Below are 27,515 nucleotides of genomic sequence, written 5' to 3'. Positions count from 1 at the left end.
ATTACATTTTAAAATATATTAAGATAGAAAGCAGTTATTTTAAATAGTAAAAAATATTTCACAATATTAGTGCTTTTGTTGTACTTTAAATCAATTCTGAAATAGTTTAACTTTTTAAAATAACTGTTTTGTATTTGAATATATCTTAAAATGTAATTTAATCCTGTGATTCCAAAGCTGAATTTTAGCATCATCACTCCAGTCACATGATCCTTCAGAAATACTTCTAATATTCTGCTTTGCTGCTCAAAAAACATTTATTTAATATTATGTTTATCTGAAATAGAATGTTTTGTAACATAATAAATGTCTTTGTCATCACTTTTGATCAATTTAAAGCATCCCTGCTAAAAAAAGTAATTTCTATAATTTGTTTCCTCCCCAAAAAATGTAAAAAAAAAAATAAATAAATAAAATAAAAATGACTGACTCCAAGCTATTGAATGGTATAGTGCACAATGTTACAAAAGCTTTTTATTTCAAATACATGTTGATCGTTGGATGTTTCTATTCATCAAAGAATCCTGAAAAAAATAAATATTGATAATAACAATAATAATAATAATAATGTTTCCTGAACAGCAAATCAGCGCATCAGAATGATTTCTGAAGGACCATGTAAAAGACTGGAGTAATGATGCTAAAAATGTAGCTTTGATAACATGAATAAATTACATTTTAAAATATATTAAGATAGAAAGCAGTTATTTTAAATAGTAAAAATATTTCACTATATTACTGCTTTTGCTGTACTTAGATCAAATAAATGCAGGCTTGATTTGAAAACAATAAAAATCTTACTGTTAACTTTTGACTGTTAGTGTATGTGTGCAGAGTTACATAATTGCAAATTACATATATGTTCATATACCACAGAGAAAAAAAACACATATATACAATTTCATATTTTAAAATTGATTTAGCTAGTTAGCATGCCATCAGTTTGAAAATGAACGCAGCTGTTTTCGAGTGTGTCTAAAGGAGGGCGCTATAACCATCTTCAGCTACTAACCGAAAAAGTGAACAAGACGTCACAAAGATCACGTTGGCCAAAGAAGAGAGAGACAGGATTGACGAACACATGAAAACATTGGTGGTTGTATGGAACGCTCTCTTTCCCGCTGAACGTTGATCTACTAAAGGTGAGTATTTATATTTAGGGTAGTATGTATATATTTTTTCTCGTACATATGCTCGGGTGGCCCCTGCTTAGCTGGCTGAGTGTGGGCAGAGGTGCGCGGTAAAAATGCTATCATGCTAGTTTACCTAGCGACTGTTCACACAAGAGTTTGCTTGACCGACCATTTGGCTAGCACACAACATCTACGTGTTCCTGGTTTCGCGGATAAAGAGGTCAGAGTCTCGGTGCCAGTCTCATGGCAAAACGGCGCAAGGGAATTGTCAGGTTGTGAAAACATTTGGCAATACGAAGGCTGTGTTTCAGTTATAAGCGAGCTGTCTATCTAGACGTCGAACGCACGTTGGAACAAACGTTTGTCACTTTTTGAGTCAAAGTTACTGCGAATGCTTTCTTTATGAACTATGCGAGAAGTTTCAACCGACATGAGACGCCGCTTTTCGGTGAGTTTCCCTTGTCTGCCGCCAAGGGGACTGAAGTTATGCAAGTATGTTGCTTTATACCGCATTCCTTACAGGTTTTGCCGCGTATAGTTGGAAAATGTAATGTAGCGGTGTCCTATTTGGCAATGAATCGTTCTTTTGAGTCGGATTATTTGAATAAATTAGTTTGCAATACCGAACTAAACGATTTGTCGAGTTATATCTGTCGGGTTTGTAATAGGCCGTGAACCGATGGATGAGTTGACAGTCAGATCAATAATCCAGATATGAGAACTAATTTCAACATTTGTATTATAAATCCATTATACTCAGTTTTTAAGTTACTTAAGTTTACTTAAGCTGTGTTATTGTTACAAGAAACTAACAACAGATAAAAATAAACATTTAAAATGTATTATCAAATGTGTATTTAAGCATGTACACTACCAGTCAAACGTTTTTGGACCGTCTCTTCTGCTCAGCAAGTACAGCAAAAACAGTAAAATTGTGAAGTATTTTTAGTATTTTATTATTCCTCTGATTTTAAAGCTGAATTTTTAGCCTCATTACTGCAGATCCTTCAGAAGTCATTCTAATATTCTGATTTGATGCTCAAAAAACATTTATTATTGTGTTGAAAACCGCTGAGTAGATTTTTTTTTTTAGGTTTCTTTGATGAATAGAAAGTTTAGAAGAACAGCATTTATCTGAAATAGAAATCTATTGTAGCATTATAAATGCCTTTATCATCACTTTTGATCAATTTAAAGCATCCTCGCTAAATTAAAAAGCTATTAATTTCTATCATTTCTTTCCCCCTTAAGTTATTTAAGTTTACTTAAGCTGAATTTTTGTTACAAGAAACTAACAACAGATAAAAATAAACATTAAAATGTATTATCATATCTGTATTTAAGCATGTACACTACCAGTCAAAAGTCTTTGGAGCCTAAGTCTCTTCTGCTCACCAAGCCTGCATTTATTTGATCCAAAGTACAGCAAAAACAGTAAAATTGTGAAGTATTTTTAGTATTTAGCAATTTATTCCTCTGATTTCAAAGCTGAATTTTTAGCCTCATTACTCCCTTCAGAAGTCATTCTAATATTCCGATTTGCTGCTAAAAAATATTTTTTATTATTACTGTTGTTGAAAAATGCTGAGTAGAATTTTTTTCAGGTTTCTTTGATGAATAGAAAGTTTAGAAGAACAGCATTTATCTGAAATAGAAATCTTTTATAGCATTAAATGCCTTTATCATCACTTTTGATCAATTCAAAGCATCCTCGCTAAATTAAAAAGGTATTCATTTCTATCATTTCTTTCCCCCATAAGTTATTTAAGTTTACTTAAGATGAATTGTTGTTACAAGAAACTAACAACCGATAAAAATACACATTAAAATGTATTATGTTTATTTAAAATGTAGCATGTACACTACCGGTCAAAAGTCTTTGGACCCTAAGTCTCTTCTGCTCACCGAGCCTGCATTTATTTGATCCAAAGTACAGCAAAAACAGTAAAATTATGAAGCATTTTTACTACTATTTACACTATTTTGTAATTTATTCCTCTGATTTCAAAGCTGAATTTTTAGCCTCATTACTCCAGATCCTTCAGAAGTCATTCTAATTTGCTGCTCAAAAAACATTTTATTATTATTGTGTTAAACACTGCTGAGTAGAATTTTTTTTTTTTTTCAGGTTTCTTTGATGAATAGAAAGTTTAGAAGAACAGCATTTATCTGAAATGGAAATCTTTTGTAACATTAAAAAGTGCCTTTATCATCACTTTTGATCAATTCAGAGCATCCTCGCTAAATTAAAAAGGTATTATTTCTATCATTTTCTTTTCCTCCGAAAAATTATCCTGACTCCAAACTTTTGACTGATAGATGTAAAGATCAGCATTTATCTAAAATAAGGTTTTGTAACATTATACACTATTTCTATTCATCAAAGAATCCACAAACAAATGTATAAATAATAAATGTTTCTTAAACAACAAATCAGCATATTAGAATGATTTCTGAAGGATCATGTGACACTGAAGACTGGAGTAATGATGCTGAAATTTTAGCTTTTTATCACAGGAATAAATTACATTTTAAAATATATTCAGATAGAAAGCAGTTATTTTAAATAGTAAAAATATTTCACAATATTACTGCTTTTGCTGGATCAAATAAATGCAGGCTTGGTGAGCAGTTCTTTAAACTTAAAATCTTACTGTTCAAAAACTTTTGACTGGTAGTGTCTGTCATGATTTTACGTTATTTTTCAATTGCTGAGTCAGTTCTTTGAAACAAACTCTTCTGAAGAACCAATTTGCGCAAAAGTTGAGCTTTTACAGAACTTTTTTATTTTGTTGTGAGATGTGTGTTAAATCTGTTACTACTTTTGTTTATATAAATCATAGGTGTTGACCACAGGCAAGTCCTACACACGTATGGAAAGATGTCAGCCACAGGCCATGACCGAAGCAGCCGGTGGCAGGACATTCAAAAGGGCTTGCAGTTCATTCAGTAAGTGTTCAGTATGTAAACCTGTGATTTACCAGGAAGTTTCGATCATAAGAGACAACTAAAGTGGCTTCAGCTTGTGTTACACAGGGGGAAAAAAAAAGAGAGAAATAGTTTTAGCATGACTTGACTCATGTTTTATTTCTGTCCTATGAAAAGAATTTGGTTGCAGTTCAAACACTTTCAGGAATGCAAATCACACACACAGCTTTATGCCACCAAACCTCACTGATTCATGACATGGTTCTCAGGCAAATCTGTCATTGCTCATGTTCTTTGCACCTGTGTTTTAATGGCTGCAAATTGTTTTCCTAATCTTCTGCTTAATTGTAGGTCTACCCTGCCTTTTCCTGGCACTCAAGAGCAGTATGAGGTATGTGGTTTCCTCTCACAATCAATCTAGCACTGATTGCAGTTGTGGATTGGATATTTCTATTATTCATCGATTCCTTCCTCTAGGTTTTCATCCAGGGTTTGGTGAGGAATCTCTTTGGTGAGGGGAACGATGTGTTCCTTGAAGGCGAATGGGCGCGCTCTGTTGAATTATACACGGAGGCCTTAAACATAGCAGAGTATGCAGAAACAGAGGACATCTTTATACCGCAAGACCTGAAAGAAAAGCTTCATGCGAACCGTGCCGCATCCTACTTGAACATTGTAAGAATGTGTATACATATGGATAGCAAGAATGCGTTAAATTGATGATAAACTACAGTGAAGACATTTAAAATGTCATAAAACATTTCTTTTTAAAGTTTTCACACAAATATTAGGCAGTTTTCAACAGTGATAACAATAAGAAATGTTTCTTAAGCAGCAAACCAGCATATTAGAATGATTTCTGAAGGATCATGTGACACTGAAAACTGGAGTAATGATGATGAAAATTCAGGTTTGATGACTCAAGAATAAATTGCACTTGAAAATAAATTACAATAGAGAAACTGATGTTTTAAAGAGTAATTATCACTATTTGTGCTGTAGTTTTGATTGAATAAATACAGCCTTGCTGAGCATGAGAGGCTACAAACCTTTGAATGCAAATGTACTAGCAAGCAGTGATTTTCCATGCAGTGTTTGATGACTGCTTATGCTGCAAAGTTAATTGTCCCAGTTGGTTTAATTCACTGTAATGTGTTTGTGGTTATCGATGCAGGGACTGCACGATCAAGCCCTAGAGGACTCAGAAAAAGCTCTTCAACTCAATCAAAGCAACTACAGAGCACTTTACCGGAAAGCCCGCTGTCTAAAAGAATTGGGAAGACATCAAGAGGCTTATGAGGCAGTTGCTAAATGCTCCATGGCAGTGCCGCAGGTCAGAGCACTTTACTCTGAGGTTTTAATCTTTTTTTTTTTTTTGCATTACTTGGTTGTTCATTTTTCATTTGTCTTGCAGGATACTCGTGTGATTGAAATGACCCAGGAGCTTGCCAAAATGTTGGGATTGAAAATCCGTAAGGCTTATGTCAGAAGCAAGGTAAAAAAAACAAACAAAAAAAAAACAAAACAGGGATGTGTTTATGTTCTAGACAATTGCGGAAAAATGTTTAGGTAGAATAATTGAATATAATTGTGGCGGGGAAATTAAATCTTATAATCTGTAATTATTTGTCCCTGGCTAGTCTTTATACTTTTTTTTTTTTTTTGAAATCAGCCTGCCTTAAATGTTTTGCCCGGTTCAAGTCTATCAGGAGCGGCAAATGATAAGGTAAAATGCTGGATTTGTGTGTGTGTGTTTAAAATAATTTATTTATTTCAGCAAACCTACTGAGCTGCTTTATTTTCTTACAGCATTCTCAAAACTCTTCGTCTGTGGAGGATATTGAAATGGGTAAGTTGGTGTATACCTACTGTGAGTGATGTTTACTACTGTTCTGATTTATTTGTTTATTTTTTTTATAAGAAGTTAATACTTTTATTTAGCAAGGATACACTATTAGTCAAAAGTTTTTGAACAGTAAGATTTTTAATGTTTATAAAAGCCTGCATTTATTTGATCCATAGTACAGCAGAACAGAAAATGTTTGACTAAAAAAAAATGTTTTCTATTTGAATATATTTTAAAATGTAATTTATTCCTGTGATTTCAAAGCTGAATTTTTAGCAACATTACTCCAGTCATATGATCTTTCAGAAATTATTTTAAAATTCAGATTTGCTGCTCAAAAAAACATTTATTATTAGGTTGAGGATAGCTAAATAGAAGTTTTCAGGTTTCTTCGATGAATAGAAAGTTCAGAAGAACAGCATTTAGCTGAAATCGAAATCTTTTTTTAAATTATAAATGTCTTCTCATCACTTTTGATTAATTTATTCTTGCTAAATAAAAGTATTAATTTCTGTCCTGTAATTTCTTTTCCAAAAAAATAATAAAATAAGCTTTGAATGGGATAGTGTATAATGTTACAAAAGCATTTTATTTCAGATAAATGCTGATCGTTGAATCTTTCTATTCAAAGAATCCTGGAAAAAAGCACTGTTTTTAATATTGATGATGATGATGATGATGAAGATGATTATAATAATAATAAAATGGTTCTTGAACAGCAAATCAGCATATTAAACTGATTTCTGAAGGATCATGTGAAACTGAAGACTGGAGTAATGAAGCTGAAAATTTAGCTTTGATCACAGCAATAAATTACATTTTAAAGTATATTCAAATATAAAACAATTATTTTAAATAGTAAAAAATATTCCAAAATTGTACTCCTTTTGCTGTATTTTGGATCAAATAATTGCAGACTTGGTGTACAGAAGAGACTTTTTCAAATCACATTAAAAATCTTACTGTCCAAAAACATTTGACTAATAGTGTGCACTAAATTCACCAAAAGTGACATTAAAACATTTATAGTGTTACAAAAGATTTCTGTTTCAAAAAGGATCATGTGATAAGTCTGCTGAATATTAATCTTTACAATCACAGGAATAAAATTAATTTAATTAAAAAAACAAAAACAGAAAACGGTTATTTTAAATTGCAATATCTAACTATAGCATTTTTTTCTGTATATTTAATCGTATAAATACGGCCTCGTTGAGCATAAGACTTCTTTCAAAAACATACAAAAAAAACCCCAATCTTACAGATCCTGAACATTTTGAGCTGTGGTGTATGTAATACATTTTTAAATGAGTCAGCTTATTAATGCTTCTTTGTCTGTATAGAACTGGGCCAGTCTATGCAGGGTATGGACGGCCCAATACCAGTCAGCATGCCGTTGTGTTCAGCAGTAAATGAGAAGGAAGAAATGGAGTCTACGCTGCTTGTCAGTGTCATCTCACCACCGGTTATCCCAGTTGAGACCCATAATCCAGAGCCTGTTCCCATGCCCATACATATGCCTCTGGTTAATGGAACCAGGCCCAATGACTCTTACACAGTAACAGGCACCCGCTTGGACTATGATACAGATATTATTGGGGATGATCTGGATGAGCTGTTGGACAGAGCAAGTCCTCCTGAGTCTTCTTTGGTAAGCTTGAGGAGGACTAAGTTTTGCTTATGTTTTTAGTTCATACAATAGCTCATGTTAATATTTATCTCTTTCTTTTCACTCAGGATATTCCCACAGTGGATGGACCCATTCCTTTACCGACCAGTATTGCAGTCAGTAGTTCGATACAGAGTTCTTTGCTCATGCCTTCCCACCTGGGCCATCCATTTTTGAGTGTGTCTCCACAATGCACCGTAAATTTGCCCGCACCGTATCACAAGCCAATTTCAACGTTTTCTCTTGGTCTGGACACGTTTTCATCACCTCTGGATTCATTGGATAGTTTATCAATTTCAGATTCTCCGACAGGTACGTTGCTGATCGTGGCTTGTCTCGTTTCAATCCCAAATGCACGCTAGGGTATGCATTAGGGCTGTGATGATATCGGATTTTTCACTACATGATTATCAAGGCCTCACATTTACAGTAATGATATATTGTTGGATCTGTAGAAATCTTAAAAAAAAAAAGTAATAATAAATAAATCACGCCGTCTGTCATATTAATCTTTATTTATTTGACCAATGAATCACACGCAAAAATAACAATTACTCTAAAGAGACTAAAATGCTAACTGTTTTAGTTTAAAAGTAGACAGACAATTAATGAGAATACAAATATTTTTACTACAAACTTTCGTTATAGCGTTGATCTATTAATTTTTTTCTTTAGAATAACTTAAAGTGAAGTGATTCTTTCTTTATAGTATTCTGTACAGAGATGAAGGCTGTGTTGATTAGCATTGCAATATAAATACACGTTATCCATATAAAAAATCCTGAGATGGCTTGAAGAACACAAATAATCCATATACTGTTAGAACACGTTTAATGACATGTAAAGTTATCTTTTAGCTCAAGGTGCACGCCTAAACGGTCAAGTACACCTAAATTCATTTCAAAATGAGGCGCTAGGTGATTATTTTATGTAAACCCTTGTCAGTTCTGTCTTAAATGATCATAAACAGGTGAGAATGAAAATACGTGTGTAACAGTTTATTGGATCTGTGTGGCTCTTAAAGCAGCAACAAATAGTATTCTTTCTGCTGTCTCTGTGCTTAATTGCTTAATATTAATAAAACAAAAAATTACAAAGAGAAAAATCATTCACTGCTCTTAAATGAAGGGCTTCTGTAGTTTTAATAAGAAACAAAGCTTGTTTAATTATTACAGTGAAGATGCTGTTTTAATTTACATTCAAATAATTACATTCCATTTCTGTAGTTTTGTTAGACTGCTTTAGACTTGCATAAAAGTATTCAGTATTTTTTAAAGCACTTTTTTCATTTGTATATTTTTTTTCTGTTGTATTGATATATTTAAATTAATCACTAATATAAAATTTTGTACCCAGTGATAATTGTTAAATAATCGTGATTTACAATATTGACAAATAATCGTGATTATGGTTTTTGCCATAAACGAGCAGCCCTACTGTCTATGCAGGGTCAGAAAGCTCTCAGATTTAATCAAAAATATCTTAATTTGTGTTCTGAAAATGAACAAAGGTCTTACAAGATTGGAACAACAATTAATTAATGGCTTTTTTTTTTTTTAGGTGAACTATCAATTTAGTACTGTATTATCTGGTCCTATGTAGTGCTATGTATATTTGGTGCTTTTTAAATTTAGTGCCATTTGTCTTCTGGCAAATGTTAATTTTGGACATTGTTGCCACTGTATATACATATATATATTTTTTTTCTATGCTAACTTCTAATTTCCCTTTTGTTTTGTTTTTTAATTACTTGTGGACCAGATAAACCTTTTAGCCAGCATCATTTTATGTCGGTAAGAGTTAATTCACTTCAATATGGTAAACATTTTCCTGATCATTCAGTTGTGCTCTTTGGTTAATCTCAGTTATTTGCTCTTTCAGCTAAGTAACAGCGACATGTCAGTGCCAACCATTCCACCCATTGGCATGGGTTTCAGCACATCCGATGGGACGTTTGCGCAGGATTATCCACCGCAACTAGACCTTGCCAAGAACCCACTTGCTGATACACATGAATTTAAACAGGCCTGCTCCTCATGCTACATTAAAACCGGTAAGCGGCAGTCATGCGGGAGTGTTGCTAAGCAGCGTTTCCAGCTTATGACCTTTTAAAGATGCAAACATTGAGGTTTTGCATAAAGTTCTTCGTCACCTGATTGTTTTTACAGGACCCGGAGTGCTGGATTACACTTACCGTCCGGAGGACCACAAATGCAAAAAAGATTTGCTTTTGGGAAGAACCAAACATTCTGAACTTCCAACATGGAAGCTTATTCGCCCAAGACCCACTAAAAACCAGTACATGGGGCCTTATTATATTTGCAAAGGTAACTGCAGTGATTTCCTTTGAGGCTTTTATGTTTTCAAAGATTGTTTACTAAAATACTCTGCTTTATAGATGTGGCGAGTGGACAAGAATGTCGGTATCTTGGACATTGTACCTTTGCTTATTGCCAAGAGGAAATTGACGTGTGGACGCTAGAACGCAAAGGCTTCATCTGCAGGGAAAATCTGTGTGATCCCTATGGATCTAAACCCAAGATCAATTTGACCGTGGCCAAAATCTTACAGGAGCACCATGGGATATTTATGTTCCTCTGTGAGGTAAAGTGCGCCATTGTTTGAATGGCTTGCTTATTGTAGTCTGAATTAATAACTAATCCATGATACACCTGGAGGTCAAAATAAATCATGTTTATGAGTTAGCACTTCTTTCTTTTAAGCAGCTTATTGTATGTCTTTAACACACCTTCTCATTTCATCATCAACTGGAATGACCGGTTTTCAAACGAATGGATTTTTTAGTTTGGCTGTTTGTCTTTCGTCATTGCTGAAATTTGCGTTGGTTTTAAAGTTTAAAGAAGTTGTGCAAATACCTAACATGTGTGACTTGGTCTGTAGGTATGCTTTGATCACAAACCCAGAATAATCAGCAAAACCAGTAAGGACAACCCCGGCCTATGCTCTCACCCAGTGACAAAGCATGTGTTTGAGGAAAAGAAGTAAGCATCTATTCTTGTGAGGACATGTCCAGACACTAAATGTGCAATTTCATGCTTTGCAGTGAATGCCGTTGGTTTGAATTAATGATATATCTGATCTGATCAGGGCTGGGCGATATATACAGAGGCTTTTTATTTAGCCATTAAATTTCCTAAACCGTGTCAGTAGGTCAGCTACACAGCCACAACTTGTCATGACTTGTATGAAAGTCTTATGACGAAGATTCATTTCAGTGTATTCAAATCTATTATTACTATTATTAATACTAGATAAATTAATGAAAATATGCTATTAAAGTATTAAATATTTATCAGAATATACTGGTATGTTAAAAAAAAAAATAGAAATATTCTATTAAGAATTAAATATTTTTCTTTATTAAATGTTAAGATAAAATAAAATGATCTACTATTATTACATTTTATTAACAGGGTTCGTACAAGGTGCTTAAAGTGCTTGAACTACTTACATTTGACCTTTTAAAATTTAAGACCTGGAAAACCCTTGAAAATGGCAATTTTCCTGAAGAAGTACTTGGAAAAAGTGCTTGAATTATTTAAAGACAATGTATGAAATGTTTTTTTTTCCCCTTATTTCAGTTACTGTTATAAAACTAGTGAGCTAATCTAGTAGTAGTACTGACAATGTTATGTAAACATGGTAGAATATGCAAAAAAAGAGGAACAGATGAACCAAATCAATTAAGTCATTTACACTGGAACCGCTCTGATTGTTTAAAACTCGTGACTTCCATCATTCATTTCAAGCGTTTCGCTAGCAAAAGCCAGATCAAATTAAATGAGCTGTTTTTCAAACTTCTACATCGCTTGTAATGATTTTAAAAAGCATATGGGTGAAATGGCTTTGAAAACTGGGAATCAGTTAAACCATTGCATCGCATAACTATTCAGTTTTTAAGCGCTCCAATCACGTCTCGCAAATCATTTGTTTCAGATCGGGACTTTAATATGCATACCGCAAATAATTTGATTTAAATCAGAACTTCAAAGCGGGTTCATGAATCATTGACTTAGATTAGGACTTCAAATTGTGTTTCGCAAATCGTTTGATTCAGATTGGGACTTCGGAACACGTATTGCAAATCGTTTGATTTAGATCGGAATGGGTTTCGTGAATCATTTCAAGAATTTAAATAATTCCATAAATTATTCGCGATTTAAAGTCCCGATCTATATTTGCGATCCATGCTCCAGGTTGTGATCTGAAACAATGGTTTGCGAATCATTATTCAAATCGGGACTTCGGAGCGTGGATTGCGAATCATCATCATATTATTATTATTATTATTATTATTATTTATTTTATCTTTTTTCTAAATGGTAGATCAAAGAATTAAAGTAGTATAGTTATTAAAACAAAACAAAAAAGAAAGTATACACATACAAATCCCTTAAGAAACGAACCGTTGATTTATTATAGTAAATTGCTATTTTGATTTTTTTTTATTTACCTCTCTTTTTTAGAATTTGAAAGATAATACATTGTTTGATAAGTGAGATCTCTGATTGAAGTCCTTAAAAATAAAAATAGTGCTGGAAAAGTTCCTGAATTTCATTTTACAATATCTGTACGAACCCTGTATTAAGCATTTGAAAATGTGATTATTTTTAAGTAGGTGATGGTTTCTCAGCCATTTAAACCATTTCAGAGCAAATACTACAGTATATGTAGTCAAATATGCAGTTTTGCAGTCATTATTTTTATTGGATCCAATATTTTTGTATATCTCCTTCTAGAGAGCGATGTAGTGATGAGATTTAAAAAGGATTTATAGTCTATATTGCCTGGCCCTAGGTTTGACCTTTTTAAGTAATGTAGAATTAATACACTTTTTATTTCTCAGGTGCCTTGTACACTATTTAAGGGACAAAACGGTCAGGTACTCCAAAATTCGTCCATACATCTCTCAGTGCCAGATGGATCTGTGTAGGCATGAGGTACGGTATGGCTGCCAGCGAGAGGATTTCTGCTTTTACGCCCACAGCCTCATTGAGCTCAAAGTATGGATGATGCAGAGTGAACGAGGTGAGCTGTCGCTTGGGACTCGCAAATTATCTGACACAAATGCTGGCAGCAAACCTTTAACTGTTGTGTTGGTTTTTTTCAGGTATCACACATGAAGGTATTGTCCAGGAGTCACAGAAATATTGGAATATGGATGTTGCTACTCATGCCCAGGTAGAATTTATACGAGCACTGATCAATAGTGTATACACCTGTGAGAGAAGTCTTATGCAGGTACTAACAAGCCATCAAAATTAACAAAAATGCCCCATAAATTCAAGACAAATGCCCTCTGCACAATTAAACAATGTATTATGGCTGATTTGCACTGCATCAGATTGCTTTTATATGCTGATTTGTGCAGCGTTGAGTTTTATAACCAATTAAATGCATTTCTTTTGAACTAAGGAATGCATTGGCATTTTACTTTGATTAGTCAGTGCTTAAAATGATGGAGACACTTGTAATTTCCTTCATCATAAACAACACAGTGCAGATACAATGTAAATAAAAAATAATTTCATAGCTTCACTGATCATACCTGAGGTTTTTGAATTTATGGGGCATTTTTTGTTCATTTTGATGTCTACTGTTTTGATGTATACTAACGTCATGGACCGACATGTTTGTCTGTGAAGGCAGAATGTGACGTACATAAGATGCAGACACAAAACAAATGTTTTTATATTATTTTCTATACTGATATTAACAGTCATTATTACAATATAAAGAGCAGTAATCTACAATGATTTTTGTCGTAACTGGGCTCTACGCGTATTATTTACTCGCCCTCCATGCATCCTAGGTGTATATGACTTCCTTCTTTCAGAAAAATGCAATCAGAGTTATATTAAATTAAGGAGCAATAATCTACAATGATTTGTCATAATTGCAGCCCTATGAGCTCCTGTTTTTTACGTGTATAATTTAGATACAATTTTAAACCGTTTGAAATATTGATTAAAGTAATTGGGTAAATTTAAGTATTTGACATTAGACATGACACAGTATGGTGATTCTAATAATAAGTTGATTTTATAAAAATTGCCCTCAAAAATGTAAAAAATGCCCCTGGAAGTCAATTCCAGGAAGCAAATATTGCCCCTTGATGGTAAAGTTAATTTCTGACCCTGGTTTTATGACGTTCAATCCCATAGGAGCTCCCACCAGCCCTGCGCAAATTTGGACCAGCTAACCTGAAGATGCAGTTTGTATGTGCTCAGTGTTGGAGGAACGGCCAAGTCAGCGAGCCAGACAAAAACAAGAAGTACTGCAGTGCAAAGGCCCGGCATACGTGAGTCCAGCTCATGTATCAAAACATGGAAATTCATTTACTCTAATTTTGTATTAAACCCACACAACCTTCTTTTGTGGAGCACTAAAGGAGAAATGATTATGAAATGGAATAGAATAATTCCATTTGGTTTTATAGGTGAATGTGTTCCCTTGTTTAATGGAAGAAATAAACTCATACAGTGTAAGGATGTGTTCACACTTGTCATGTTTGGTCCGATTAAAACAAACTCTGGTGCGATTGCTCTGTTAGTGCAGTTCATTCGAATAAAAAAATGATTAAAAGCCCGCTTCCAAACGAACTCTGGTGCGGTTTGAATGAAATATGAATGCAACACAGACCAAATACTTCTAAACGAACCAAAAACAGAAAGTAATGACAAGATAAGATGCGATGCAACATGATTTTACGAAGGGAACAATCGGTGTATCCAAAACAAAACGAGCAGAGGGCAAACACGGAGCAACGAGGAGGTAAAGTGCCTTTTTATGAGCTCTAAAGCGGTCAACAGTCTGTGAATGACGTTCACTGTCAAAAATGCCAGTGTGAATGCTAAGTGGACCAGGACCAAAATCTTTTTTTTTTTTTTTTTGTCATTTTTCCAAATGAACCAAACGAACCGAACAAGTGTGAACACACCCTGAGTGAATTATGACAGAATTTTTGGGTTAACTTTCTTTAATTAAAATGCAATTTTAGGTTTAATATGAGTTATTTCATAATTTGTCACTTTCTGTTGAACAGGTGGTCTAAAGATAGACGGGTGGTCCTGGTTAGCTCTGTTGAACGGAAAAAGTGGACTACAGTTCGACCTCTCCCAACTAAAAAGCCTATTCCAGCTCAGTTTGAAGTAAGTGTAAAAATAGTATTTAATGCTTGGAAAAAGTGTCAGTTTTTCAGTATGAGAAGAAATTGATTTGTAAATATCATCACTGTCTCTTAAATAATTGTCATTCCTGTTTTTTTATTTATTTTTTTCAGATTTGTATCCATGTGTCAGCTAACAAAAAGTGTCAGTACATTGGAAACTGCACCTTTGCTCACAGCACAGAAGAGAGAGATCTATGGACCTTCATGAAAGATAACAATAGTAAGTTCACTAAGCTTTTGAGTACATGACAATCATTTAGGGACCATTTCATTACAGAGTTGCTTTTCAAGTTTTGCTTTAGTTTAGCTTATTTTCCGACGACGACAATCAACACACTGAGCTGTATTATTATGTGGTATGTTTGTTTGTTTGTTTGTTCAAATTAATGTTTAATCCAAATAATCTAACTTGCTCTTCCTCTTAATCAACGTTCCTGTTCAGTTGACATTAGTCAATATTAACCAACAGGATAATGGCTGTAAGCTATCTAAGAAGTCTCTTATGGTCAGGCTGCTTTTATTTGATCAAAAATACTGTAAAACAGTAATAATGTGGGATATTATTACAATTTCCATTTTCTGTTTTAATTTGATTTAAACTGTTCCTGTGATGTCCTCTAGTCTTCAGTGTCACATGATTCTTTAGAAATCATTGTGATATGCTGATTTTTCTGTTCAAGAAATATTTTCTTATAACTCTTGGAAAAAAGTGCTGCTTAATGTTTAACTTTATTAGAACATTCTATAAAGGTTATAGATCAGAGATGGTCAATAGAGGTGCAGACATTTAAAAAGATATACAAAGATAAAGGAGAAAAAAACAAGAAGTAGGCATTTTTCACAGTTTCAAAGATTTCAAAATAAGAACGTTTCCCTACTTTTCTAGAGTTCTAAACTACTTTAATAGATTATCTTGTATAATCACTTGGGGCCAGCTGTTCGATAGTAATTTGATTGGATTTCAGCTGCTGGACTGGATCATGTCTTGAAATGGGTTGTTCAAAATAACAAAGACTCTGAAATAGGGCTGGACCATATAGCTAAAAATTATCACAATATGCTTCATATCATTCAGTATCATTTATTGACTTTTTAAAATCCTTTATAAATAAATAAAAAAAATATATAACTTAATTTACATTTGAGGTTTAAATTTACCACTGTATTTTTAATTTACGCAATTTATTAAAGACAAACAATGCAAAAAAAAAAACCTAACAAAATAAAATTTGAAACTAATATATCCTTTCCTATATTTAGTATGCAGATTAAATAAGTGTAAAGTAAATGTTTGGCTTGTCTCCTGAGGCCACAGGAGGGCACAAAGAGCAAAATAATGCAGAGCATTAAATTATTTATTCAATGCAATGAAATGATGATTATAAAAAAAAAAAGGGGGGCATACTGTCTAAATTAACATTTTATAGATCAAATATAATTTTGTAAATTGCATAAACGGTTATGAACGAAAACGGCATCTTGTATTTATGCATAGCTTAATAAAAATAGCCGAAGTGCCGATCATATTAGATGCGGTGAAATGGAATAAACCCCACAAATTGTTTTTTTTTTTTTTTTTTCGTACAGAGGGTAAAATTGTTGTTTTTTTTATTTAAGGAAATGAGGGTGAAATATTAATTTCAATAAAAAAATAAACACCTGACCCAAAATGTATGCAGTTTGCATTAACATAGGCACACTTATAACAAAAAAACAAAACTAAATGAAACGAGCCACTATTGTGTGCTATATCAAACATTTTTTTTCAATCATTATCGATAAATGTGTACTGTTGATAAACACCGATATTGTTTTATTGCTCAGGCCTATTCTGAAATCGGATTGGATCACAAAATCCAATCTTTGTTTTGATCCAGATTAAATTGTCAGTTTGTGTTACTCAGATTTTTTTCGTAAGATTGAGATGCCTGTGATCCAAAAATAAAAATGGGATTATACTGATCCCATCAGCAGAGTGGATTTCAGGAACAAAATAATGTAATAAATGTAATAACATTTCTAAACTGGTCCTACAATACAACATATGTAACACACAAACATTTATATTTATTTACACATAAACATTAGACTACCTCTGAAGCCTTTCAGTAGCCTACAGATTTTGGTGCTATAAAATAATCAGATGTCAATATCAAACTAAATAATTATATTTAATTTTATGTTGTTTTTTTTAAATCAGTGTTTGTAAACTACCTCAGCACAATCATCAGAGATGAGCTAGTCAAAAGTAGTTGTTTGTGAGTGTATGCAAAGTTTCTGTAAATGCAATGCAAAACTTTCCTGGGAGAATGCAAAAGCATTTTTTTTACCCCACATCTCATATTTTCTCCTTCACCATGTCTCTTTAGGGGCTCTGTAGAGCACTAGTATTCCAGATTTGAACATCTGAAAAAGTGTGTATCTGGATCATTGTCATCCAATCCAGTTTTGCTGTGAAAAAAGCAGCAGAAAAGTATGATAAATTACCTCATCCTGGATAGCAAATCCTGATTATTCGGTTCCAGATTAAGCTTTTTGGACAACTGGCCCTAGTGCTGACAGATGCTGATGTTGTGACCTAACATTGCGTTTGTGTGTATGTAGTTGCAGACATGGAGCAGCTGTATGAAATGTGGCTGCAGTCTCAGAAGCCAGTCTGGAGCGAGGAGAGCAGCAGCACCTCTACCCGAGAGAACGGCAAACAGATTCACATGCCCACAGACTACGCTGAGGAAGTGGTATGGAAACTTGAGCAGCATTCATATTTCCACACATCATTATCACACTCATCTTACTATGACACAACCTGGGTCTATCCTAGAGTGCCGTGTACACGTAGACAAAGAAATTACAAAACGCTGACTGTCAAGGACGCCACACATGCCCAAGGCTGTCTTTTATCTCATGTTTGCATGTTTTTGTATGTTCCGCTGCGTTTTGGACGCAAGTCAAAATAGTTCAGACTTAAAAAGCATCTCGACATCTGCATGTGTTCCAGTGCTCCCTCTAGCAGTTTAAACACTAAACACGTCCTGTATCTAGAATTCATAAGCTAGAGCATAGTGATCGAATACTAATTGTGTGATACCAGTACTGCTTGGTAACCGTATTGGGAGAATTGTGTTGTAACTTAATAAATATTCATGAATCATGTTAGTTCACCAACTGATTAGCACACACTCAACATCTGTATTTCAGGCAGTGGATTTGGCCAACTGGGCAAATGTCACATAATGTAATTAATATTTATTTATGAGCAAATCCTTCATCCAAATAAGACTCTACAAGTAAATTACAGCATACAGGTTAAAAAAAAAAACATGAGGTGGTTTATATGTGGATCGTAAATGCTTTAGAATAATTTTTATTATAGGGATAGTTCATCAAAAAATGAATATTCTGTCATTAATTACTCACCCTCATGTTGTTCTGACTGGAGGAATAAAACCAGAAATTGTTTGTAAAATTAAGATCAGAGAATGTAAATTTTACGCAGGTTCACGCAGCCGATCTGTGTGTGAGAAAATCTCGTGGAGACGTCAGCCCTAAACAAATGAGCGCAACCCCAAACAAAAAAAACTCAGAACTAAAATACTGTTGTAAAACAGGAGTTTTTATATTTATAACATGATGTAGCCTAGTTGAGCAACATGACCAAGAGAGTGCCGTTTCCCAAATATCAGCACGATTGCAGATTTGACGTTGCATGACTCTGTGTTTTAAATGAATCATTTGAGTCAATGATTCAGTGATCCATTCATAAAGACAGGCACTTGCTTTCTCTGAGTGAATCCTTTGAACTAATGACTCAAATGTTCACACATTACACAGGCACTTGCTTGAGGTTTTCTCTTATGTTTAAAAGTATTGCATTTTTTTTTTCAACTTTTCATATTTGTATATTAAAAAAATATTTAAAACTAAGCTTAACATTATTCATGCAGTTGTAATTTTGCATTTGTAAATTTGATATGAAATAACCAGTTCATAAGATTAGGAAAAAATTGCCCTTTCTTTAGTTTAAAAACACTATCAAATATCAGAAATATGCTGATTTTAGTGAGTAACTGATATAAAAGACTTCACATTTTAAAATAGGATTTATTCCTGCGATTCAAAGTTGAAATTTCAGCATCATTACTCCAGTCTTCAGTGAAATTACTCTACTATGCTGATTTGCTGCTCAAGAAACACAGGAATACAGAAATGAATTATTTTTCAAATATATTCACATAGAAAACAGTTAAGTTTTCTATGTTCGTCTTTCCACACTGACGACAACCGAAGTACTTGTATGCAACTATTACAGAAGGTTCAAAAGCTCACTGATGCTTTAGAAGGAAACACGATGCATTAAGATCTAAAGATTAGGGTACATTTAACTCATTTTGTCTTCTGGGAAACATAATATTTAGGAAAAATAAGATGTACACCTTCATTCTTTTCAAAAGTTGACACCCCTGGCTCTTAATGCATTGTTCTCCCTTTAGGAGCATTAAATTAGATTTGAAACCCTGATACCTCTAAGGATAAGCAATTAGAGTTCACACACAATGTGTCGCTCCCAAGACACACATCTGTCCCCCATGCATCAGGGTGACGGAAGATGTCCATATGTGTGTTCCATCCTGGGTACTGTTACAAGTCTCCCTGGAGAACCAGTCCTGCACAGACAGATAATAACACACACGCACATAGAGAATACTCAACTTCTTCAAGGCTGGGTTGTTCAAACACAAGCTCTTATCAGGAACTTTCCCCAAACATACAGATATGAAGTACTTTTTCTCAGCTGAGGGTTTCAGATAATATTCTTTATTATTTTCTAATGTTTAAAGATGAAAAATCAAGTAAATGCTTTAATTGTAAATGTAGATGTCAGGTCATAATGACCTTTGTGACCTACGCTGTCATAGTAAGTCAGAAGAGTAAATGTATGTTTTAATATGTTGGGTGCTTTTCACAAAACAAGGAGAGAGCACATTCCAGTGAGATAACATGTAATTCTAAACTCTTCAAGTTTCACATAAACCACTCAAAAGGACAAATAATTTGAAGTGGCAGTTGATTCCAGAATCCACCCCTTCAGTTCATCTTCGGAACAGAATTGAAGTTATTTTTAATCAAATTCCAGAGCTTTCTGATAGTGCCCCTATTATGCCATTTTAAAGGTAGTTAATATTGTTGTATTAGTCTCTTAAAACAGGTTTACATGTATGCAAGTTCAAAAAACACTTTAGTTTTCTCCAAAATTAGATTTAATTTTACCCCGTTTCTAAATGATTCGTAAACGACTCGTGTGAAGCAGTTCGAAGAATCAGTCTCTCTAAACCCCTCCTTTCCGTGAGCCCTCACTGCTGTGATTGGTCAGATGGTGCAGTCCTTTTAGATTGGTCTACCGCTACAGCGCAAAAACGAAACGCCCATTGCCGTAACTAAATGACAGCTGCGGAGACCTGTCAATACATAGAAAAGAGCCTTGATTTTACCCTATCAATTCGAGCCGGAGTCTGACGATGAAACGGTTGAAGTGGCACATCGACAAGAAACTGTTTCACAAGCACGACTGGAGCAGGACGTTTCTCAGTGGGTGTCATATGTTAACTGTGGAAAGTGCTTGCAATTTACTTCTGTAAGCTAACCGGGCACACCTCTACGTTGTGAACTTCAACATTGTATAATGCATAACACTGCGTTAAGCCATCGTTTATCATTACTTATACTAATAAGGCAGACAGACAGTCAAGCTGCATCAATCACAATTTTTAGACTACATTGCACGCACAGCTGAACAACAGAACTACAGAAACGCAAGTTAGCCGGTTACCAAGACATGTGCGGGGTTGTTACACACCATAACGTACACAAAGACGTATTTTGAATGATCGCTAGAAAATACAATCATCAATTATTAATCATACTTACAGGTAGAAGTTCAGAGGAGCAAGCCGGTCCAAATAAACTGGGCACTGATCCATTTTTTAAAACCAAGCGTTTGGTGAATCTCGCGTTGTAACGTTACTCCCCAAGATTGGAAAAGCAGTCATCAGTAAAATGACGCGAACACAACACAAGATTGGAATTGGACTGCTGAGGTGTTGTTGAAAAAATAATTTACTCTCACAGCGCAGGATACAGCGTCTTCTTGACATGATGTAATCCACGTGAAAATTGTACTGTTTGTGGGCGGGCAAGTTGTTCGCGACATAGAACGTGGGCGGACATTATGCAAATGTGTAGTTTGTGACGTGTGGCCGTAACAGAAAAAGATTCGAATTGCTGACGACTCCTTTAGGCGAATGTGAGCCGACTAGACAAAAACTTCATTTGTCGTGCACTGTCGGCGTCACAACTTTGCAGATAGTTGGTTCACATACAGCTACATGACACACTACATGAAATATCATATTTGAAAAGGCATAATAGGGGCACTTTAAGCTTTATATAGGCTTTATAATTTACATTATAGCCTTGTCCATTCCAACAATTACAATAGGGTCTCAGGTGTATAAGTTTTTTTTTTTTTTTTTTTTTTTTTTTTGCTTTTCATGTTAAGGAGTCATATAGTCCTCAAATATACAATGGTAGTGTTAGAGTATTTCGTAAGTCTTCGATCTCTATTTCACTGTACATATTTTATAAATATTGTCTGTGAAGGTGCATAACATGTTGTTGATATACATCAAGTGTATGTACAGTTGATGTTAAAAGTTTACATACACCTTGCAGAATCTGCAAAATGTTAATTATTTGACCAAAATAAGAGATAATAAAAATAACGTCCATTTTTTTTTTTTTTTTTTTTTAGTACTGACCTGGAAAGATATTTCGTGAGTCCTTATTTGTCATTTAAAACTGCCTGCTGTTTTTCAGAAAAATCCTTATGGTCCCACAATGTAAATTTAACTTATTTTGTTTTCTGGGAAACATGTCAGTATCTTCTGTAGCTTTTGAAGAGCAGTACCAAATATAAAAAAAAAATTGAAAAAACTAGACCTCTTCATTCTGTTCAAAAATTTTCACCCCCTGGCTCTTAATGCGTCGTGTTTCCTTCTGAAGCATCAGTGAGCATTTAAACCTTCTGTAATAGTTGCATATGAGTCCCTTAGTTGTCCTCCGTGTGAAAAGATGCATCTCAAAATCACAAAAATGTTGAAAAAACTGCATAAAAACCCTTCAGGTCACACAATTTTTTTTAAGATCAGAGGGCAGTTTAACTGTTCAGGACTAACAAGAAACTCATGAACAACTATCACACAAAAAAACAAATCAGGCAACAACACGGTATTAAGAATCAAGTGCATGTAAAGTTTTAAATAGTTTATATATATATATATATATATATATATATAGTCCACAATTTTATTTATATATATATATATATATATAAATAAAATTGTGGACTATATGTAAACCGTCTTTTTTGTGAAATATTGTATTCAGGTCAGTACAAAATAAAAAATATGCATTTTGTATGATCCCTCTTATTTTGTTAAAATTAACGTTTTGCAGATTCTGCGAGGTGTATGTAAACTTTGGACTTCAACCGTATAAGAATTCTGTAGCAATTCACTACATATTTTTACACGTTTTCTTTTCTGAAAGTGACTGAACTCCTCAGTTCTTTCTCATCTAAATCTTTTTTTCATAAATACATTCCTCATGCTCTCTAAATGCTGTTTCACCAGGCTGGCAACCATTGCTGGTTGTGTGGGAAGAACTGCAACAGTGATAAGCAGTGGCAGCAGCATATCACCTCCGAGAAGCACAAAGAACGAGTGTTCAACTCTGAGGACGATCAGAACTGCTGGCAGTATCGCTTCCCCACAGGAACCTTCAAAGTTTGCGAACGGTGAGTCTAACGCTAATGTGTAACACCACTTATACCACATTAACAACTAACAGCCGTCACTAACGGATTGGTTTTGATTACCCCCCAGGTTCCTCATAGGCACCTGCACGGAGGAGGAGCTTTGTAAGCTGGCTCATGGAGATGAGGAGCTGAAGGAATGGAAGGACCGAAGAGAATTCCTTTTGATGAAACTTGCCAAAGCCAGAAAAGATCACTTGATAGCACCAAACGATAATGACTTTGGCAAATATAGTTTTCTGCTTAAAGATATTAAGTAATGTTTTAATTAATCTCAATCTGTTCATGCAGGGTGTTCTGGAACTATGATGTCTTGAGTTCAGTATTGAATCGGGCGAGCGTGGTGTGGCTCTCTGGAGAAGGAGGACATCCTCCTTCTGGGTTTTCATGGAAAGCACAGAGCTGGCCTTGTGTTCAGAGTAATCACGGCTTTGTTGCTTTTATCACCGGTTAAAATACGCACCATCGCCTTTTATGTTTCTTTTATTAAATAGCACACAGCGGATCACCTTTCAGGAACTGGATTTTGCTCTTGAAACCCAAAGCAGAAGTGCAGTATATGTATGGCATCTGAGATTCCAGCGACACATTTCCGCCTCTTTTTTCTTTAACTGCGATTTGTTTTGGAATGTTGGGTCCTGAATCTCTGTTATTCCACATCCGCACTGAATTACTGTGTTGTGTGGTTGCTGTGTTCATGCCTGTTGGTATTATATATGGGCCGACATAAACACAATAAAGTTGTCTTCTGTTCAGTGCCCGCAGTTGCTGGAAACCAAATGGTGAAGGAAGTAATACCCTAACAGTGTGTTAATGAACATTTAAAAAGAGGAATTGGCATGCTGTATGCGAATTATATATGTCAAGACGTGTTTATCCATTAGGGGGAGACACCGAATAGGCGATAACCTGCCGATAAGCTGCACCTCTGTATTTTAATAAATGCATTATGGGTTGGATCTGCTGTGCGTTCCCTGTCATTATTTAATTTCATTTGGATTTAAATGCTTGTGTTTGATCTAATGAAACTGGCATATGCTAGTGACTTTTTCTTTTTAAATAAAGTACTTGTATTCAGCCAGGATGTGATAAGTTAATCAACTGTAAAATGCCAGTAAATATTGTTCTTTCACACTTTCTATTCATCAAAGAATCCTTAGGGAGTATCTGTCTATCTATCTGAGGCGTTCCACTGAGGAGGCTGCGGAGGCAGTGTCTCCTCAAAATATTAGATTAAATATAGCTATAAACAGCGATTACCAGGGTTTAAGTGCTTTAAGTCATTTAAGCACATATGAAAAAAGACATTACATATTATTTAGCAAGCCTGTAGCCACCTAAATCAATGATTTTAAAAAGGTATTTTTGGCAAATCCAGGTAATTTGTCATAGAAATATGTTTTTGAGCATTTATGACTGTTATACTGCCCGCTGTGGGCCAATCTTTTTAAAATTGTGCATGCTTGTTTAGAATCACCTGAATTGTGAAGAATTTGTGAAGTTTTGAGTTTTCCTTTAGGATTTGGGGTAAATTTGGACAAGCCCCTTTTCTAAATGACCCCGTTATATCTTCCCAAAGGGTTCATTTCAACATTTTTTGATCATTATTAACCTAGAGCAGTGTTCCCCACCCACGTTCCTGAAGGCCCCCCAACACTGCATTGCTGTGTCTGGAATCGCATACTTCTCTACTATATAGAACGCGAAAACAGTATGTGAGGCGAGTAGCATGTCCGAATTCATAGTATTCGAAATACAGTAGGTGAGAAGTACCCGGATGACCTACTGCTTCCGTCCGAATTCTGCCGTACCCATACCATGGACACTTCAGGCTCCAGGAGAGTAGTCGTTATTTGGAAAGTGGAGACGCGGCGGATGTAGTACGTCCCAATTCCATTCATACTACCCATATTCATACTATATAGAACGTACCGTTTTAACGGTCATGAAGTACGTTTGAATTGTAGTACCTACTGAAGCAGTATGCGATTTCGGACACAGCACATGTTTTCCATGTCTCCTTAATCAAACACATCTGATTCAGATCATCAGCTCATTCGTAGAGACTCCAAGACCTGAAATGGGTGTCTCAGACAAAGGACAGATGCAAAATGTGCAGTTTTGGGGGCCTCCAGGAATGTAGCTGGGAACCACTGACCTAGAGAGTCAAAAGAGAATTCTACTGGAGCGTTTTCTCCCAGATTGAGCAAAAAACCTAGGACCAATTTGCAAAAGTTTTTTATTTGATTTTTTTTTTAACACCATTTGACAGCAGTGGTTCTAGGACAAAGTTGTCCGGAATGAGGAGTTCGATATAATATGATACGATTATCGCATGTATGTTCGAAATATCGCACCATGTAAAATATTTTTCCCTCTTGAAAAATGAGATATCGCCCCCCCAGTGGCTAATTTATTTCAAATTTGAATTCTCACAGATTTTTGGGGCCATGAGTCAAACAGGACCACTGAGTTTTGTTCAGATCGGCCTCCGTTAACCTGTGTAATAGGTGCTCAGACTTCATCGACCAATGGCGGTCGTGTTTTTTTTTTTGTTTTTTTTGAGATACGCAAATGTCCTTTTAGACACTTGTGCCACTTTGGACCAAGACTGCACAGCGATTTTCATGTTGATAGGACAAATAGTTGCATAGGTACAGCCATTTTAGTTTTTTTGATTGCTGTAGAGCCCTTGTCAGGCCCACTGGGGCAAGTCTTGGTGACTTTGTCGCTTGTGTGAGTACTACTATCCCTCCAAGTTTCAAGTCTCTACGATTTATGGTTTGGTCTGCATGATCAGATTGCTGATCCTTGGCCATTCTAAAAATTTCAATAGAATAGCATGGCTACATGCTTGAACACCTAAAAAGTATATAAATAACACATTTTCTAAAAAATATATTGTCAAACAGTGACACCAACAGGTCTGTGTGTCTCTCGCCTTCCCTGAGTCCATTTAGTTTTAACAGACCTTCTAAAGCAGGTTTTCAACTCCAGTTCTCGGGGCCCACTGCTCTGCACATTTTGTATGTCTCCCTCATTTAAGGCACCTGATTCAGATCATCAGCTCGTTAGGAGAAAGATCCATGAACTGAACTGATGCTGCGTTCCAGGCAGGTTTTTTAGCTCGTAAATCACGACTTCAAATCACGACTCACGGCTTTGTAGCGTTCCAGGCAAGTCACCCCAAACAGCCTGAGCGCATTTATTATTATTACATTATTATTCATTTGTTTGCAACGTTATATTGTCCTAAAGGCTATTTTTTCACTGTGTACCACTTGCATAAACACCGCATATATAGTGGTTTCGCGGGTTATGTCACGTCGGAACTGGGAGTACATCGATCTAGTACGAGTTCACGAGTGGGAAGTCACGGGTTTGAGTGCCGTTCGGGTGCACTTTCACGGGTAGAAGGTTGGAAAAACACGAGTAACGGATTGCCTGGAACGCGGCATGAGTGTGTCAGATTTAGAAACATACAAAATGCAGAGCAGTGGGCCCAGAGGACTGGAGTTGAGAACCGCTGTTCTAAAGTAGGAATGGGCGTATCGATATATCGATACTGATGTGAGTATCGAAAGTATCAATGTTCAAATAAAAAATATCGATACTAAGGCATCTTTTATTTAACAAAAAATAATGCATACAATATGCATTAAATTGGACGTATAACCCATGTTAGGGAATAATTGTGCAGGGTAGAACTATTTTTCTGCTCATCTTAACGCACGCAAATGTTGCAGGACAGAAACAATCAATCACAGAGTGATTACATATAATTACATATTTTACAATTAGTAATTTGATAAATTTAATCATTTAAAAGTTAAGTTTAGAGGTATTGATATCGATGATACTGGCCTTAAAAGTGTCAGGTATTGAAAACAAAATAAGTGGTATCGCCAGTATACCGCCGCTCCCTATACGAAGAGTCTGAGTAGTGCACCAACTCCCAGGGGGGCACCATCCCAGCTGCACAAAAAAATATTTTTATATATTATAATAATTAATTAATATTAATAATATACATATACAAATAATCAAAAATATAAACGTATATATTGCATTTTACGGTGAACACAGAGATGCAGAAACAGAAACACCTTTACGTGATGACGCGCCCTCACCTCTGTTTACGGCTGCCTAATATTTGGCCAAAAATGATGATAATAATTGATGAACAATATGTATGGTCCTTGAAAGAGACATCAAAAGTCCGGCGCTGAGAAACGAAAGGAAAAAAAAAGCCCAAGATGAAGCCCGTGCATCACTTTCAGGTATGTTCATAATCCTGTGAAACTTTATTTTATTCTGTCGACGTTAATAATGTGTTTTAATGTCGGTAATAATTTCACGACTAACACATCTTTCTTAATATGAATACAAGCAGATCTAAGTAAACACAGTGACTTAAAATGCATTATATTAAAACACAGAGACTTTTATGATTATTAATTAATAATGACCATATGGTGTCATTAAATAACAGTGTTAAAATACATCATCTAACACAAAATTAACAGTTTACATTACAATTTTAATAGAAATGCCTGAAAAGGGCACCAAAGGCCTGAATTAGCAAAGGCTTTATCATATGAAGAGCTCATTTACGCCTCAAGAAAAAGCAGAAGTGTGCCTTTGTAAATTTTGAACTTTGGAAAGCTCCAGCAGATGACAGTGTTGATTTTATTTCAGTTTATTATTGTTTATTTTATTAAGATTTCACATTTTTAAATGTTTTATTTAAAGTGTAATTTTAGTTTTTTTTTTTTTTTTTTGTTTTTTGCTGTAAAGCTACAATTGTAATTTATAAAGGATACAATGTATTTACTTTTATTTGAATAAAGTTCTATTTTGGCCCCTATAGTATTTTT

General features: G+C 34.8%; 1 protein-coding gene across 2 annotated transcripts; it reads left to right on the top strand.

The window, feature by feature from the left end:
- The first annotated feature begins 1,030 nt into the window (after nucleotides 1–1,030).
- zc3h7a (zinc finger CCCH-type containing 7A) lies at nucleotides 1,031–23,602 on the top strand. Of its 2 annotated transcripts, none has more exons than XM_073823328.1 (23): nucleotides 1,031–1,142; nucleotides 3,977–4,082; nucleotides 4,413–4,452; nucleotides 4,539–4,736; nucleotides 5,236–5,394; nucleotides 5,476–5,556; nucleotides 5,734–5,787; nucleotides 5,871–5,910; nucleotides 7,251–7,558; nucleotides 7,645–7,888; nucleotides 9,338–9,369; nucleotides 9,458–9,629; nucleotides 9,745–9,903; nucleotides 9,975–10,180; nucleotides 10,478–10,578; nucleotides 12,444–12,625; nucleotides 12,708–12,778; nucleotides 13,762–13,898; nucleotides 14,643–14,748; nucleotides 14,880–14,988; nucleotides 17,373–17,506; nucleotides 22,457–22,620; nucleotides 22,709–23,602. In XM_073823328.1, the coding sequence occupies exons 2-23, from the start codon at nucleotides 4,015–4,017 to the stop codon at nucleotides 22,896–22,898; spliced, it is 2,955 nt and encodes a 984-aa protein (XP_073679429.1). In that variant the 5' UTR covers nucleotides 1,031–1,142; nucleotides 3,977–4,014; the 3' UTR covers nucleotides 22,899–23,602. The 2 variants fall into 2 exon arrangements, with proteins under 2 accessions (XP_073679429.1, XP_073678740.1); XM_073822639.1 differs by lacking the exon at nucleotides 1,031–1,142 and adding an exon at nucleotides 1,388–1,581.
- The last annotated feature ends 3,913 nt before the right edge of the window (nucleotides 23,603–27,515 follow it).

The sequence above is a fragment of the Garra rufa genome, chromosome 1 (genome assembly GCF_049309525.1).
Source record: "Garra rufa chromosome 1, GarRuf1.0, whole genome shotgun sequence".
NCBI classification, from domain to species: Eukaryota; Metazoa; Chordata; class Actinopteri; order Cypriniformes; family Cyprinidae; genus Garra; species Garra rufa.
This window is presented reverse-complemented; position numbering and strand designations above follow the sequence as displayed.

Excerpts from the sequence above, each read along its gene's own strand:
- zc3h7a (XM_073822639.1), top strand. The coding sequence starts at position 1,536 with ATGAACTATGCGAGAAGTTTCAACCGACATGAGACGCCGCTTTTCG. Across the intron at positions 7,559-7,644 it reads GTCCTCCTGAGTCTTCTTTG|GATATTCCCACAGTGGATGG; the intron begins GTAAGCTTGAGG and ends CTTTTCACTCAG. Across the intron at positions 12,779-13,761 it reads ATGTTGCTACTCATGCCCAG|GAGCTCCCACCAGCCCTGCG; the intron begins GTAGAATTTATA and ends TCAATCCCATAG.